The 17,658-nt window shown below is 37.1% G+C and overlaps 1 protein-coding gene across 1 annotated transcript in view; it reads left to right on the forward strand.

The window, feature by feature from the left end:
• The first annotated feature begins 594 nt into the window (after positions 1 to 594).
• Positions 595 to 17,658, forward strand: part of LOC149153992 (endonuclease III homolog 1, chloroplastic-like) — a 269,840-nt gene continuing 252,776 nt past the window's right edge. The window contains exons 1-3 of the mRNA XM_089444001.1: positions 595 to 922; positions 1,013 to 1,107; positions 2,247 to 2,343. Coding sequence (XP_089300127.1) covers positions 694 to 922; positions 1,013 to 1,107; positions 2,247 to 2,343 — 421 coding nt within the window. The 5' untranslated portion in view covers positions 595 to 693. The remainder of the gene's footprint in view (positions 923 to 1,012; positions 1,108 to 2,246; positions 2,344 to 17,658) is intronic.

Below are 17,658 nucleotides of genomic sequence, written 5' to 3' on the forward strand. Positions count from 1 at the left end.
ATTTTCCCCCAAGAAGATGCATTCTTCCCTCTTGAGACCATGAAATCAATTTTTTTCTTTCTCAAAATCTTTTTGTAAACTTTAAGATTTCTTTATTTCTTGTTTGACTCTTTCAAACTTCTCTTTGCTTTTTTGCATTCATAATCAAACCAACATTAATGAGAAAAAAATTGGTTTGAGAGTTTATATTTTCCTATATAAAGTCATGATGCAATAACAATTGCAGATTATTTTCATATATATATGCCTAGTCTAACATACATACAAAATATATATTTTCAAATAATTTCAAGGAAAAATATGATTTTTTTGATACTTAAAATGTTTTTTAATGCATAAATGGATTCAACTCCTTGAAAAACCCATAGACACTCAAATTTTATAGATTAAACAACTTAAACTCAAATTTTTAAAAGTCTCTACCCGATTTTGATGAAAATTAAACAGAGAAAATGAAAAATACCATTAAATTAAAATAAATCTCTATCTATTATTTTATTTTTAACATTGAGCTGTATTGTGATTTCAAATAATTATTATCATTTCCATTTCAAACCTGCTTGGGCCGCTGCAATGCAGCGCTTGTTATAATATTGTTGTTTTTATTATTCCGTGCCGGAAATAACCCCCTTTTTAAAGTGGTTTAGCGCCGCGCTTCACGATCGATTAAATGCATTCCTAGCATATTACACCATGCTGTCTTTCCCGCCACCACATAAAAGCAGTCTCATTACCATAGTCTTAAGCCCGAGAGTTAGCTGCAGGTTCACAGTTTGGACGCCCATAAATTCTTCCAGGCGTCGTGGGTTCCATTCCCAACCACCCCTCAGTTCTTCATTTTGGCACACGAAGTTTGCAATGCCACGAAAAAAGAAAAAGTCCACGCAAGGCAGTCTTCGGCTGGAAGAAAATGTTAATGAAGGTTATCATCCTGAAATTGGTGTTATGTTTCCCGTTATTTATTATCAAATTATTCACATTAAGCCCATTAAACCACTCTGGTCAAGTGCAGGTTTTGATGTCGACGAAGCCGTTACAACCCCAAATTCGAAGAGAATAAGAACAGTCCGGAAGGAAGAATTTGACGTCGAAACTCTGGAAACTCAGGTGAACATAAATTGTATTCTGCCATTTTTTCGTCGTTTATTATTGCATTTGCATATACGTTTGTATTTATTTTATAATATCGATAAGTAATTTTTTTCTCTTCCCAAAAATTTAAACTTAATATTATTTTGTGATTGAAATTTCATATTTTGTTTTTGTTATATAATTTTTTTTAATATCAATAGTTTAAGTCACTATCTTATCAGAGAGGAAAGGAATGAAATTCACATGATTATAGAACAGGAGACTCGATATATAAAGATACGAGTGATTTTTTTTTTTTCAATAATTTAAGTCACAATCTTATCAGAGAGGAAAGGAATGAAATTCACATGATTATAGAACAGGAGACTCGATATATAAAGATATGACTGAAGTGTTTTTTTATTTTTATTAATATACTTTTGTTTTTAAAAGCAAGCTTGGTCAAATGCTTTTTCTTTTTATTATGTTATAGATTTAGTGCTTTGTATACAAGTTTTAATTGCATTTTAAAGTTTTTCCATTAGATATTTTCTTTTTTCATTTATCTAACTTTCGTAAATTTGAAATTTGTTTCTGAATTAATTTTTCAGAGTTTGGTGGGTTAACTATAATGGTTGAGTGAGGGAAGTGCTTGCAAGTTTGCCATAAATCTATTTTCCAAGAGAAAAGTAGTTATCTATACACATATATAGTTTTAATTTATAGAAACTTATTAAAAAGGAAGACAAGGATTTAGGGCATTAGGTTATTGGTAGCTGACCTGGTGGCTATCACCACCTAACAGAATGGGATAGGAATGGAACATTTTGGTGATTTAAACACCTTGCCGTTTGATCACATGCTCATTTCCAAATTGTTGGATTTTGTATTTGCTATATTCAGTTAGGACAGTGCCATGGTTCTTGCCTTCGTTCTTCAGATTTGGTATCTAGGTCTAAGATAAAGCATTTTAAAACCACCACCACAAAGCCCAGTCAGGTGCTGGGTATGGCCTAGACCTAATCACAAATGTTATGTACTCTGCTACAGTATCCATAAAAAACCTGCTTCTTGATTTTGATGGATGTGTTTGCAGTTCAATAGAAAAGATCAGTAGAGTGGTTAACTAGTGTTAAAGTAATTCAGTTTGTTAATTACATTATTAATTTGTGCAGGGTTGTGGTCTACCCGAAATTGAAGATTTTGGATATCAAAATTTTACAGCTTCCACAGTTTTGAGTAAGAGCTCAAGAGCTTCAGTTCACTTATGCGGTAATTCTAAGTTTACCTGTCTTGGAATAGACTATAGTTAATGGTCGTGCTTGTTTGGTCATTCTTGAGCATAGCTGTATTTTTGGCACCAAGGTTGAAACTTGAAAACATGGAAAAACGCCACTTCTTATACCCATAGTTAGCTTGGGTGCTCATTAAATTGGGAACGACCAAAATGATTAAACTAGACCATAGCTCAATCGCACAGTTAAAGGGGATGGACATTGCATATTCTCTTAGAATACCAGAATCCTGTGATGATTAGATGTGGGATCAAAGTAAATAGAAGTAAAACCTGTCGTAGAGTCACCAAGATCAACCTACTACGTTGGCGTTGTCCAAATATGATAATGGATCTACACAGTTAATATTTCACCCAAAGTGAATGGGACATGACCTAAGTTACTAGAAAGAGAAAATAGAATGGGAAATGACAGAAAAAAGTGAGACATGGCGCCCAAATGGGTATGGGTATAAGAAATAGGCCCCCTTTCTAAAAGTTAAAATCCTTCCCCACATTATGCATAATCCTTACTGTAAATATAAACATTTTGTTGAATTGGTTTAAAGACTTAAATGTTGTAAGACAACATAGAAATATCTTTCTCATATATCTATAGTTTTTGATGATGAACCCAAGTGTGGCTCAAAATGGAAAGCTGGGAATACTCACCCAGTTCAGACGTGAAATACTCACCAAAACTCCGGGATTCCATTATCCCACATGTGCCTGAATTCAGAATAAAACTCACCTGAAAAGGCTGATTCTCCATTAAACATAATATGTGCTGTTGTGCAGGGGTTATGATGGCCTTTGACTTTTGTACCGTCTTAATTTTGACATACCACTTGGCTTGGATGGATGGCATGCAAAACTCTGGCTTATTCATTCTAATGAAATTGAGTCCTTTTGCCAAGGGTTCCACCTTCCAGTGGAGATGCTTCATTGGCCAAATGGTTAGCTTGTTGGTCAATCTCTTAGAACATGAAAATACTCTATACTATATAGATTCAAAGTAACTTGGCTTGGATGGATGGCAAGCAAAACTCTGGCTTATTCATTCTAATGAAATTGAGTCCTATTGCCAAGGGTTCCACTTTCCAGTGGAGATGCCTCATTGGCCAAATGGTTAGCTTGTTGGTTTCAATCTCTTAGAACATGAAAATACTCGATAGATTCAAAGTGGCTGGCCTACCATAGGTGATTTTTTTTCTCCCATGATGTAGATTTCTAGCCAATAGCCTCATGTGCCCCTCATATAGTATGCTCTCATATGTCTCTCACTCATTATTGGTCAGCTGTTATGAACATGAATATGAAATAATACAAATAATAAATAATATGAATAATAATAATTAATAATTATGAAATGGCATGTCTCAAAAAGACATGACTCTTTACAAAAGGGCACTTATGCCTAATATTATCATCGTACTCAATCATATCACTTGTACTCAAAACCTTTATATATAAACATTATTTATCCTATGATGAATATTCTCATATTCCAGATATTCTGAATAGTTTGTGTGATAGCAAACTTTTGTTTGTATCATTTGGTATCAGAGCCAGTGTAATCCTGCCATTGGTCACATAAAATTTTTGGGTTCTCCCTATTCTCCAGGTCCTTGACCACATTTAGGCTTTTGGCCACTCTTATTCTTGTAATTAAAAAAAGAAGAAGAAGTTAAAAGTAAAGTTCTGCAAAAAAAATCTAGGGTTGTGGAAAAAACATTCATATTTTTTTCCAGGAAAAAAATATACCTTCTATATATAATAGATAAACAAAAGTTACATTAGTATATGTTGTTCGCATTCTTTTGGCCATTGGCCTTTGATTTGTCTCTTTGCCGATTTTTGCATGAGAGCCTAAATGATAGTGTTCAGAACAAAAATTTTCAACAATTGAAGGGTTCATATATTCTTGCCCTGTCATCTTACAAAACAATGCTCACACTAAAGCACTATTTATCTTACAAGTTTTATATTCCTTGTACCTGGATTACACATATATTTCTCGAAGGCCTATTGCAGTATTTGCCTTTTACTACCCCATATTGCTCTAGTTGTTGAAAAATGTAACTAGTGTTGGTCTTCGCAATGTAATAAAATATAATTTTTATCATTGATCATATTCATTATTATTATTTTATTATAGTCAAAGCATGTTCTTCATGCTTATAGGGTCAATTGAGTCAAAAGAGAATTTATTGTGAGGCAAAGAAATGTGTTTGAGTCAGTGACAAGTCCCATTTGGACTTTTGTAAAGAAAAAGAGAAATAATTTTTATTGAGTCAAAGTCCACCAAAACTGTCAAGTTGGCCTGTGTAGGAATTTACAGGGTAAGTTCCACAGAAAGAATACCAAAAGGACACCGCTCACAACCAGATCTCAAATCAATACACCAGTATTTTTGACGTGGTTAAAACCCTCAGAGTGCAAGGAGGGAAACAGTCCACGGCCTGTCCCAACGTGGGTACTACAGGCAATTTATTAATCAAAGAATGAAAATTTACATAAGCTTCTCTCATGCACGGATTACCCGAACAATGACCCTCCATGCGCTTTAAATAGAACTCATGGACCAATCGGGTGTCAAGCCACGGATCAAGTGTCGGTAATACCGAGGTGAGAGTGAACCGTCGGATCACTACATATCGTGACCGTCGGATTGTAAGTTACAAAATGTACAACGGTAAAGAAACACACTTTACCTAACTCTAACCTAACTCTATACTAGACCAAGTTGAACTTAACTATATCCTATGTGTCGGAATATCCTAACATCCCCCCTTAAGAACAACTTGGGATAGGATTGAAGGATTTACAAATATGACACAATAGGAGAAGGAAGGAGGCACTAGAGCCTATCCCCCCTTAGTGACAACTTCCTGAACTCCAAGCATATATCGAAGTTTAGTGAACTTCGCCTCTGTGAGAGCCTTTGTGAAGATGTCTGCAACCTGATCATCTGTTGGACAATATTGCACTTCAAGAACATGGTCATGAATGAGCTTTCTGATGAAGTGCATGTGTAGTTCAATGTGTTTGCTGCGCTGATGCTGAACTGGATCTTTGCATAGCTGAATGGCACTTTGATTATCACACCAAAGTGTGGTTGGATGCTGCTGCTCAAAGCCAAACTCTGATAGGATCTGACGAAGCCACAAGGCTTCCTTACTAGCTTCCACGGCACCACGATACTCTGCTTCTGCTGACGAAAGAGAAATGGCAGCCTGTTTCTTACAAGCCCATGTAATAGGTCCTGAACCAAGAGTGAAGACATAACCGGCAGTAGACTTCCGATCATCAGGGTCACCAGCCCAATCAGAATCAGTGAAACCAACTAACAGAGGAGCTGCTTTGGCACTGTAATGAATCCCAAACTGTACTGTACCTCGAACATAACGAAGTATTCTTTTAGCTGCTTTCCAATGACTTTCACGGGGGTTTTGCATAAAACGAGCAACAAGGCCAACAGCAAAGGAAAGATCAGGACGAGTATGGGTTAAATACAAGAGTTTTCCGACAAGTTGACGGTATAAGGTAGCATCAACTTCAGGAGAAGTACAAGAGACTGAAAGTTTGACTCCAGACTGAAAGGGAGAAGGGGCTGGCTTACAGTCTTCCATGTGAAAATGACGAAGAATATCACAAGCATACTTGGACTGGGAAAGGAAAATACCCTCCTGGGATTGCAAGACTTGAAGACCGAGAAAATAGTGTAAGTGTCCTAAGTCTGTCATTTCAAATTTCTTTTTAAGGCTGGACTTCACATGGTTTATAAGGTTGGGATCACTACCAGTAAGAATAAGATCATCAACATAAAGAACAAGGATGATAAGAGAGTTGCCCACTTTCTTGGTGTAGACAGTATTGTCAGAATGACACCTAGAAAAGCCAGATTCTAAAAGAAAGCTATCCATTTTGGCATACCAAGCCCGAGGAGCTTGCTTGAGGCCATAAAGGGATTTCTTAAGTCGACAAACAAGGCTGGAGTCTGTTTGTATGAAGCCAATGGGTTGTTCCATATAGATTTCTTCCTGCAAGTCCCCATGCAAGAAGGCAGATTTAACATCCATCTGATGGACTTCCCATTTTAAAGAGGCAGCAAGGGAAAGAACAAGGCGGATAGAGTTCATTTTGGCAACAGGGGAGAAGGTTTCAGTGTAGTCAATGCCTTCAACCTGTGAAAAGCCCTTAGCAACGAGACGAGCTTTATGTTTATCAACTTTCCCATCTGGTCCATACTTGGTTCTGTAAACCCATTTACATCTAACAAGTTTGCGTCCCTTTGGTAGAGGAACAAGATCCCATGTATCATTTGTCATCAATGAATGATATTCTTCATTCATAGCTGCTTCCCAATGTGGATGGCCTGAAGCTTCTGCAAAAGTGTCAGGATCATGATTTACTGGAGCTTGAGCCAGTAAAGAAGAGGCTCTTTCAAACTGAGAACGTGTACGTCGCTGATCTGTAGGATCACCGGCAAGATCACCTGCTGCATCCCGAGTAGCACGGACCCATCTTGGAAGTTGAGGATCCTGAGAAGGTGGGGGAGGATTATCATCCTCGCTTTCATCATCTGAAGAAGAAATGTTTTCAAAAGTAGAAGAGATAGGAAGAGGTGGCACATCCGCCGGACTAGGCTCGCAGGCCGATTTATTTTCATCAAATTTTACATCTCTTCTAATGATAACATTTTTGGACTTAAATGGAATAAGTCTATAACCTTTTACATCTTCAGAATATCCAACAAAAGTACATTTCTCACTCTTAGGTTCTAAAGCTTTATGCTTTTCATCTGGAATATGGGCCCATGCTTCACTTCCAAACACACGAAAGTGACTTACATCTGGTTTAATGGAACTCCAAGCTTCTTCTGGAGTGATATTCTCTAGAACCTTAGTAGGAGTGCGATTGATTATATAATTTGCACAATTAATTGCTTCGGCCCAAAAACTAAGACTGAGTCCTTTAGATTGCAGCATACAATTAGCCATTTCCTTTAAGGTGCGATTTTTCCTTTCAGCTACACCATTTTGTTGTGGAGTGTATGGAACAGTATGTTGCATTTGAATTCCATTTTCGGTGCAAAAGTTGATGAATGTGTTTTTAACATATTCTCCACCATTATCAGTTCTTAGCTTAAGAATTTGATGTCCAGATTGTTTTTCAACAAAGGCTTTGAAGGCCAAAAAGGTGTTAAATACTTCGCTCTTGAGTTTTAAGAAGTATACCCAAGTGCGTCTGGAGAAATCATCAATGAAAGTTAAGAAGTACTTGCAGCCAGAGAATGAAGCAACAGGAAGAGGACCACATAAATCACTGTGCACAAGCTGTAAAGGGGCTGAGGCGTGCCAAGAGGCACGTTTGTCAAAACTGTCCCGATGATGTTTTCCGAGTACACATCCGGAACAAACACCATCTCTGCAAGATACCATAGGAAGACCTGTCACCATATTTTCTTTACATAGATGCTGAAGGGAGCGATAGTTTAAGTGACCAAATCGCTCATGCCAAAGTTTGCTCACTTCATCATTATGAGCAACAAATACTGAGGGAAGTTTGGATGACCCAAAGTTGTGAAACTTATACAACCTTTTGGAATCATCAGCAAGACCAGTAGCTAGAATCTGTTTAGGATCTTTTAGATCCTTGATTACAACATCATGAGGTGAAAATTCAACAATTTTACCTTCACCTGAATGAGTTATCTGATAGACAGATAGAAGGTTGCAGGATAAGGTTGGAACACATAATACATCATTAAACTGACCATTGTCTAGATGAACAGTTCCAGTCCCTACAACATTAAGAGATCTATCATCACCAATATATATATTTTTGGTGTTACAATCATTTAAAGAAGAAAACATGGCTTGGTTTTTGGCCATGTGACAAGAGGCTCCAGAATCAATGAGCCACTCATGAGAATGAGAAGAAGAAGAAGATACATTTAATGCATAACCAGACTGAGATGATTGATAATGACATGCAGAAAGTGCCATTCCGGAAGTTGAAGTTGAAGTAGGCTCCACATGGATGTTATGTTTCTTCATTGCGGCTTCCAAGGCTTCCATCTTCTTAAAGCATTTAGATTCTAAGTGGCCATCTCGATTACAAAAGTTACAATGTCTATCAGTCTTCTTCCATTTGTTTTTATTGGTCTTATCATTTTGCTGAAATGATCTTTCATTTTGAGGCTGAGATGGTTTAGGACCATTCTTTTGAGGATATGACTTCTTAGGATTCTTTGAATTTGGTTGCTGCTGGGCGGCTAACGCTTTCGTGGAAGAGTTTCCAAGATTAAGAAGACCAAGGTGTAAGAGTTTTTCTTGTTCTCTTATTAAGGAATCACAAAAGGAGTCAAAGGAAGGGGCCTTGTAGTCTTGTCCTTGACAAATGAAAGCTTCTCTTGTAGAATGGAAAGTGGAAACAAATACAGAGTAGGCTGGTCCCAACTTAGTAAGGATGGAATAAATAAGGTTACCATCGTCTTTCTTAACTTTAACACCTTCCAGGAGATATCTAAGGTTCTTGAATTTGGACAAGAAATCTTCAATGCAAGAAAAATTATTAGGATCCAAAGTAAGCAGCTCATTTTCAAGTTGATGGGCTCTAATTTCATTTTTAATCCCAAAAACTTTAGCAAGTTTTTCTAATGCTTCATGAGGAGTCTCAAGTTCTGCAATGTGGAATCTAAGATCAGGAGAAATAGACATCCCTATCAAACCACGTGCTTGATTTTGTCTATTTTCCCATTTTGCCGCCTTGTCTTCATCTTTTGGTTTCTTTTCTTGGTCTGTGGCTATTCTGAAGAGACCTTTACTTCTAAGTAAATTTTCGATGTAGGCTACCCATTGGAAGTAGTTAGTGCTGTCAAGAATGACTTGGCATGGGCTTTCCATTTTAAAAAAAATTGAAGCTGAAGATGCTGAAAGTAAGTGTTCCAATGGATAGATCTCGAAAAAATAGGCGGTTTTAAAAAAAACGGCTCTGAAAAAGGCTTCCGGATGAAGAAGTTATGGCTTTTTGAAAAATAATTGTTGAAGTTGCCGGCAAAGTGCGCGAATGAAAAAATCCGCCCCCACAAAATGGAGACTTGAACCCAAGACCTCTACTCTCTTAAAATAGCTTTGAACCAATTGATCTATACAAAAAATTTGAGAGAGAGAGAGAGAGAGAGAGAGAGAGAGAGAGAGGGGGGGGGGGGGCCTTGGTTTGCGTGCTTGCCTTGAGAAACCTTTTTTTCCCTACAAAACACAAAACACAAAACCCAACACGAATATGCAAAGAAAAACGAACCTTGCGGCTCGAAGTTAGCTTTTGCCAAAAAACTATAAATTTTATAAAAAAAATTTCAAAGTTAGCTTTAGCCGAAAAACTAAATATCCTTCCTTTCTGTTTCTGATTTTCCGAGATCACACTAAGGTGCAGGGAAAAGAGCATACGCATGAGAAAAATCCTTCCTTTCTGTTTCTGATTTGCCCAGATCGCACAGAGTCGCAGGGCAAAGAGCATACGCAGAAATGAAAGGTATAGATCTGGTTAAAAAAAAGGCTAAATAAACCGAAACCGAAATAAGCAGAGAGAAAATAACAGTAAACTGCAAAAAAAACACTGTATACCTCCCGATCTGAAAAATGACGCAGCTAGGGCTACCGGAAACCTTTTCGCGTGAAACGAAAGGGGTTCCTCACTGGAACAGATGCTCCGAACGCAACAGAGCAGTCCTCTCGGCCCGAAAGCAGTCAGAAACAGCAGATCTAGGAAACGACAGCCGCATGCAGTTCTACCGGCTTCAGATTTGGATCACCAACGGACGCGGCCCTCAAATAGCTCCGATATCATGTAGGAATTTACAGGGTAAGTTCCACAGAAAGAATACCAAAAGGACACCGCTCACAACCAGATCTCAAATCAATACACCAATATTTTTGACGTGGTTAAAACCCTCAGAGTGCAAGGAGGGAAACAGTGCACGGCCTGTCCCAACGTGGGTACTACAGGCAATTTATTAATCAAAGAATGAAAATTTACATAAGCTTCTCTCATGCACGGATTACCCGAACAATGACCCTCCATGCGCTTTAAATAGAACTCATGGACCAATCGGGTGTCAAGCCACGGATCAAGTGTCGGTAATACCGAGGTGAGAGTGAACCGTCGGATCACTACATATCGTGATCGTCGGATTGTAAGTTACAAAATGTACAACGGTAAAGAAACACACTTTACCTAACTCTAACCTAACTCTATACTAGACCAAGTTGAACTTAACTATATCCTATGTGTCGGAATATCCTAACAGCCTGGGCTCCAAGAGCCAACTATTCGATTTCCTTAACAAATATATATAGAGGACAATTTGATCATTTTGGAGGACATCCATTCATCATCAACATACATATCTTCTGCACCTATCTAATGGAGAGAGAAGGATGAATAAGAAGGAAGGAAGAGCTCGCACATGTGGAGAGAAGAAGCCGAAGTTTTGATCTTGTTGCAGTTTCAGGGGTTGAAATTTCAGGACCATATTTGACTTATGTTGAACTTTTGACTTTGAAGGTGACTTGGAGGAGGGCTAGATTTGGAGTTTTGGTGGCAATATCGGGTCTTGGTCTTGGATATCTCATTTTGATATGATTCTATAAGAGAAGGATTGTTGTTGGGTTTTTCCCTTTGTGGGGTTTTGCCCTGGCTTGGAGCCTAATTTCTGGTGTCTCTTGTCTTTTGTGCATTATGTTCTCTATGTTTTGCTATTGTGTAATTGCTCGATGACATATATAAACAAGTAAAGCTAAGAAAATAATAAATATTGGTCACAAGTAATTACCATGATAAGAAATTCTGTCATCCTAAAAAATTTCAACATGGTATCAGAGCTAAGAAAGATCGAAGAAGAAAGATAGTTCTCTCTCTCATGCTGAAGACTACTCCATCTTGAGACACTTGTAGTAGTAATCTAAGAAGTTTGATCTGAACTCTGTAGCATCTGTCCAAACTCTGTTCTGAGGTATGGATTTGAATATGTGGTCTATACTCTAAATGAAGACAATGGTCGAAGATCTGTAGCATATGTCCAAGAGATTTGAAAAGATCAATTCTTTGAAAATTGAAATTAAGACTACTTCAGATAGGTCTGTATTCTTACCATTCAAAGCTTGTTTGAAGAATGAAGAAAAGGACAAGGAAAAGATTTATACCCTCGCTAAAAAAGGCTTAAAGTACAGTTCAAATCTCTATGATATAGTCTTTGTGGCTAAATGTACTTCTAGAAATTGTATTCAACCAGTCTTATCAACCTGCAATCTATGAAGGATATAATAAAGGATAAAGGCTGAAATTTAGAAGGACTGGTGGTGATCAATATTCTCCCCCAAACAATAATAAAAGAACAAATCTCTGAAGCTAATACATCTCTGAGGCATTGTTCTTCGATCCATGCAAAAAGGTTCTGTGACAATTCTCTAAGCCTACTGTAGCAACATTTTTTTGAAGATTCAAGGGTGTTAGTAATGCGAGTTTTTCTGTGACACATTTCTCCTTTATGATGCGAGCTTCTGTGATAATGTTGATGCGAGTTTCAGTAATAATTCTCTCCTTGGTGAGACAAAAATTCTATAAAACATTTATGTGCTAATATCATCTATCTCTGTAATAAGGAAGTTCCTTTATGACATTTATATCTTTACAATGTGACAATCAAAACATCTTATGTTCTGATATATCAAGCGAAGGAACAGGTTGAAGGAGCTAATGAGATTACAAATGTAAACAAAGGTTCCAAATTTTTGAGAACCTATGGTGACTTAAGACTCAAACAATCAAGACATTCATGATGACACCTAGACTCGAGCTATTCAAGGCATCCAAATTTTACGAAGGAGTCACTATGCTTCTAATATACAACAAGTATAATACAATACATAATCTCGAAAGCAGAACAATCTATACCAAGAATTCCCAAGGACAGCGAAGTGTCTACTAGGATGAAGACAAACCTGTGACAAATCTAAAATTATTGTGGTGGCATCTGAATTTGCTGTAACACTATGTTGAAATGGGCTATAGGAGGACTATGCGAGCTACAGGAAAAGTCCATCATCTTTATATTCAATGCAAATATGAAGCACTGTGATCATATGTGAAGTCATGAGGTAACATTGTTCTGTATAAGGATTTGAGGGTTGTTAATCTGAGTTTGGGCAAAAAGGACAGAAGTTTGTACAAAAGTCAACTTGCTGTAGTAAACAATCAAAGGAAGAAACCAAAGCTATATAAATCATCTCTGAAGGTCGAAGACATTGAGATCTTTGTGGAAGAACTATGACTAGGCATCTGAAGGTTTATCTCTGTGACACCAGCATATGAAGCAACTATACTTATACTTGAAAGGAGGATGAGTTACACCATGAAGCTGACCTGTCTATGAAGTTTGAAGGAACGAATTACTAAGAAAGAACTATAATACAAATATGAGAAGCAACAATGCTACTGAGACTCCCTTCCTATACATAGAAGAAGAGCTAATTACATCATTAAAGCCGACCTATGTAATACAGTGAAGTTTGATAAGGGGCTGAAAGTTATGGAGAGATTGCATGTTCAAAGAACATTGCAAGCAACCCAAAGGAAATCTCTATGATCAACAATTGAAGGTCTAAGGTACCTCTATTGAAGGAAGTCGATTCATATCAACTAAAGAAACATGACCAAATCTCTGCAAGGATGGATAGGTAAGGTTGAAGAGGTATGTATAATTTTTGTGCATTTCATGATCTATGTCGATTATATTAAGTCCTCTAGGTCATGGTGATGATCTTTTGAAAGATAGTAAAAGGGTTTGTATAGATATATATTAGAGACCGTGACATAATTGATATGTTAGCATTCAGATTATTTCCTTATGAAGACTAGGTCAATGAATGAAATCTCATGTAAAGTAGGCTTGTCAATAATGTCTCTAGGGTTTTGCAAACTAACTTATTAGTATGCTTGTAGAATTTGCAATTTCTTAAATGGTAGATCTTGAAGACTTCGAGAATCTGGGGTTTGTAAACCCTAGCAAAGGTTTGATGTAGAAAATCCTAGGAATAGAAGCCCTAACTAGTCGTTCCCGCTGTAAGGAAGAAAACCTAACTCTTAAGAAACAAGGTTGATAAATAGGCCCAATATTAAGAGGGAGCCAACCTTTCTCAAAAGATAAGTACTCTTAGACTCTACATCTCCTTGATTACTACGATTGCTATTGTCTTTGTACTTTTCCTTTTGTTCTTTCATAGTCTTCTAATAAAGCTTGCAGGTTAAGACAAGAACTATCTAAACTTGACTAATAGATGGAAGAATTGAAAGAATGTAGCAAAGCACAAAGACTTTGAAAAGGAAGAAAGTTGTTTGAAGTATGCAGCATGAAGGCAAGACTTAATAAAAGGGGAAGAAGTTCATCTACTTCAGCTGAAAAGAGGGAAATGTTAGGTCTTGGATGGATACAACACTACTTAAAAGTTTGGTAGAAAACCCAGAGAAACTTATGATCAAAAAGAGAAAATGACTAATCTAGGGCAATATCCGTTAGTAAGAAGTTGGAGAATTTTGATATCATTGTACCGATAGCTGATTGGTTCGATCCAAGAACACATTGATTAACAATATTGATGTTGATATAGATACTTCTAATGATTGGAAGCTAATATAATTTCTTGGAAAAGCGTGAAAGCATAATTTTGTTACGAAGGAAGAAGATGTAAAGGCTTGTGTAATCAACTATGAAGAAGTTTGGCTCCATAAGGTGTTTGATGAACTACTTGATGACATGTTGGATTCAAAGCTGTCAGAGAACCAGGAAGGTCGAAGCTCGGAGCCAAGAAGCTACAACAGATCTCCACAGAAGAACAAGTAGCCGATACATTGATGAGTGTTTTTGACAAGCTTAGGCTTGTGGTTATTTCTCCATGTTTGAGAGGGAGTGGAGATGGACACCGTATTCTCCATGTGTTATGCACTATGGCTAGGACTAACAACTGTAAGCCTAGTGAAGACACTGATAGGGAGAATGGTGGATTGGATAAGCATCTAGGACCAATATTCTTTGAGAATTTGTTTCCAAGATAAGAATAGTCTTGAGGACTGATATTCTTTGAGGATAAGGTATCCAAGATAAGAATAGTCCTATGAGGACATACCTGGTGAACATCCAGATGGGGTATGTGCCTAGAGAGATGGTAGTGTCCAAATTTATGCCTCCCAGTGTTGTCCTATGATCTAGTGGAGAGATAGAGCTTGTTAGTCAAGGCCATGATGTTTTTGACAATGTTGGTTGTGATGATGCTTATCAATCCGAGATCCTTTCTTATATGAATATTTCAACTTGAGAGTATCTTGTTGTGTCATTATCAATACCTCCCTAGTTAAGAGGGAGTGTTGAAAAATGTAACTAGTGTTGGTCTTCATAATGTAATAAAATATAGTTTTATGATTGATCATATTCATTATTATTATTTTTATTTTCGTCAAAGCATGTTCTTATTACTTATAGGGTCAATTCAGTCGAAAGAGAATTTATTGTGTGTCAGAAATGTGTTTGAGTCAAGTCCCATTTGGACTTTTGTAAAGAAAAATAAAAAGAATTTTTATTGAGTCAAAGTCCACCAAAACTGTCAAGTTGGCCTGGGCTCTAAGAGCCACCTATTTGACCTCCTGAACAGATATATATAGAGGAAAGTTTGATCATTTTGAAGGACATTCATTCATCATCAACATACATATCTTTTGCACCTATCTAATGGAGAGAGAAGGACAAATAAGAAGGAAGGAAGAGCTCGCACATGTGGAGAGAAGAAGCCGAAGTTCTGATCTTGTTGCAGGCCCGAAATTTCAGGGCCCGAAAATTCATGAAGACTGGGTTTGACTTATGTTGATTTTTTTATTTTGGAGGTGACTTGGAGGAGGGTTAGATTTGGAGTTTTGGTGGCAATTTTGCGTCATGGTCTTGTATATCTCATTTTAATCTGATTCTATAAGAGAAGGATTATTGTTGGGTTTTCCCCCTTGTGGGGTTTTGTCCAAGCTTGGAGCCTAATTTTTGGTCTCTTTTCTTTTGTGCATTATGTTCTCTATGTTTTGCTATTGTGTAATTGCTTGATGACATAAATAAACAAGTAAAGCTAAGAAAATAATAAATATTAGTCACAAGTAAGTACCATGATAAGAAATTCTATCGTCCTATAGAATTTCATCACTATTGAGAGCCAAAATCCTCCAAAGACATCATTACAACAAGATAGAAAGCCAAAAAAAACTACGCATGGTAAGTTAGGTCCCTATAATACTAGTGTATTCTCCTTATTGTTATTGTTAGTGTAGCCCCCTATTGTTATTTTTTGTGCCCATGTATCCCCCATATTGTTATTGTTGTGCTCCATAGAAGCCCCCTATTGTTATTGTTGCGCCCTTACATTATTATTGTTATGTAGGCTTTGATTATATTGTGACCCCTTAGAGTCCTATATATACCAAGGAGGTCTTATCATTTGTATCATCCAAGAATTGTTCATTTATGTAATGTAAAGGAGGTTTCTCTCTCGAAAAGGATAATTTTTAAGTTGTTGATCTATCTGTTCTTCTGTTTTGTGAGCTGGTTGCATAACATTTGGTATCAGAGCTTTGGATTCTAGGGTTTCGCTGCTTCAAACAGGGCATTTTGGAATTTTCCCTTTAACTTTTTTTCTACAAAGCTTTAGTAGTTGAAATTTCGGCCACATGGAGCCGAAATCTTGGTGAATTTCATGTAGAAATTTCAGATCTTGGTTCGCTATATTTTTTGAAATATTGTCTAAGGAAGTTAGGGACTTTTGCATGCTCCAGAATTAAGTCTCAAACAAATGACCTAGAGAAAATCGTCATAAGTTTCTCAATGAGCATTAGATTTGAATTTTGTAAAAAGTGACTGAAAGCGAACAAACTATAGTTGTTTGTGTATAATTTTCAGGGCTGAATGTTGAAACAATGACACATGACATTCCATACAAGTTCACTCTATTGAACTAGTCCATAACCAGGTCATTGTGGGAAATTGGGCATAACTTTATCTTGAAGAATCCAATCTCAATTTGACTTATGGCATTGGAAAGAAGACTCAAAGGGCTACCACAGGACAAAATTTTAGACCTTGGAGAGTCGAAACTACGAAGTTACAACCATTTCAAGATCAAGCTCTTAAACGCAAGAAAAATGTTTGTATTTAAAAAAAAAAATGCATAACTTTTGTTTGAAAAATCAGTTGAAGTAATTCCAAGGGCATATTGAAGCATAAATGTCACTATTGTTGAAAAATCTAGGGCATCAAGATTAAGTGATTTCTCTTCGTTAGATAACTGCTTGTGAATGCTTTTTACCTTTCATAGATTAAGATCTTCTTTTACTTAGTTTATTAGTGCTTTTCTTCATCAAACATCTACCAATGCTTAAATCATAAAGAGACAAGAGACACAGAATGTAGGCGATTAGCCAGGGCCAAAACCTCTTCCTCTTGATAGGAAAACCCAAACAAATTCTTCTTCTTATAAAGACTTCAATTTGTGAAAATTCCGAAAAACAGAATCCTATTGCAGCAACTGGAAAGTTTTCTCCTAATTGTTAATTTAATTTAACAATTTATTTACTGTTTCCTACAACAAATACTCACATTGCAACCTTATGCAAATAAAATTGCGGAAGAATAAACGCTAAAAGAAATGCTAGCGCACACACATAAAAATAACATAGTTATTTTCGTACTAATGTCCTCAGAAAAACCCAACTTGGGAAAACTGGTGCAATAGTGAGGGTTTTATTTTATTATGCAACAACGAAATCTGAATATATCTATGGATGCCCAACTAGTGATCCAAACAACTAGAAAATCTGGGCAAAATATTGAAGGGAATTTCCCTTCTCCCACAAGCAATCTCTGGCACGATTTTGCCTCTCAAAACTTGGCCTCTTGGAGCTCTGTGTCAACCTCTGTGCTACTTTGTGTAGCTGGCTGAACGACTTACCTCAGATTGGGCTCTGATGAAGTCATGCTGCCTTTGGATGTTGAGGAAATCGTCTCTCCGACCCTCTGGGACTTCTTCTTGGCCTCTGGAATTGAGAACGATTTTTCCTTCCTCCAAATCGAATTGCCTCGCTGGAGAAACTGCGTTGTCCCTCAGCGTTGCCTCTCTGCGACAACTCGACCTTCTTGCTGCTGCCTCTTTGGATTTGGAAAATCTTTCCTCCGGATCACTGTCTCTGCCCCTCACTCACTACTTCGATCTCTTTGATTCTCT

Source organism: Pinus tabuliformis, chromosome 9 (assembly GCF_031772625.1).
Source record: "Pinus tabuliformis cultivar Carrire ecotype Pingquan chromosome 9, CPIR1, whole genome shotgun sequence".
Taxonomy (NCBI): Eukaryota; Viridiplantae; Streptophyta; class Pinopsida; order Pinales; family Pinaceae; genus Pinus; species Pinus tabuliformis.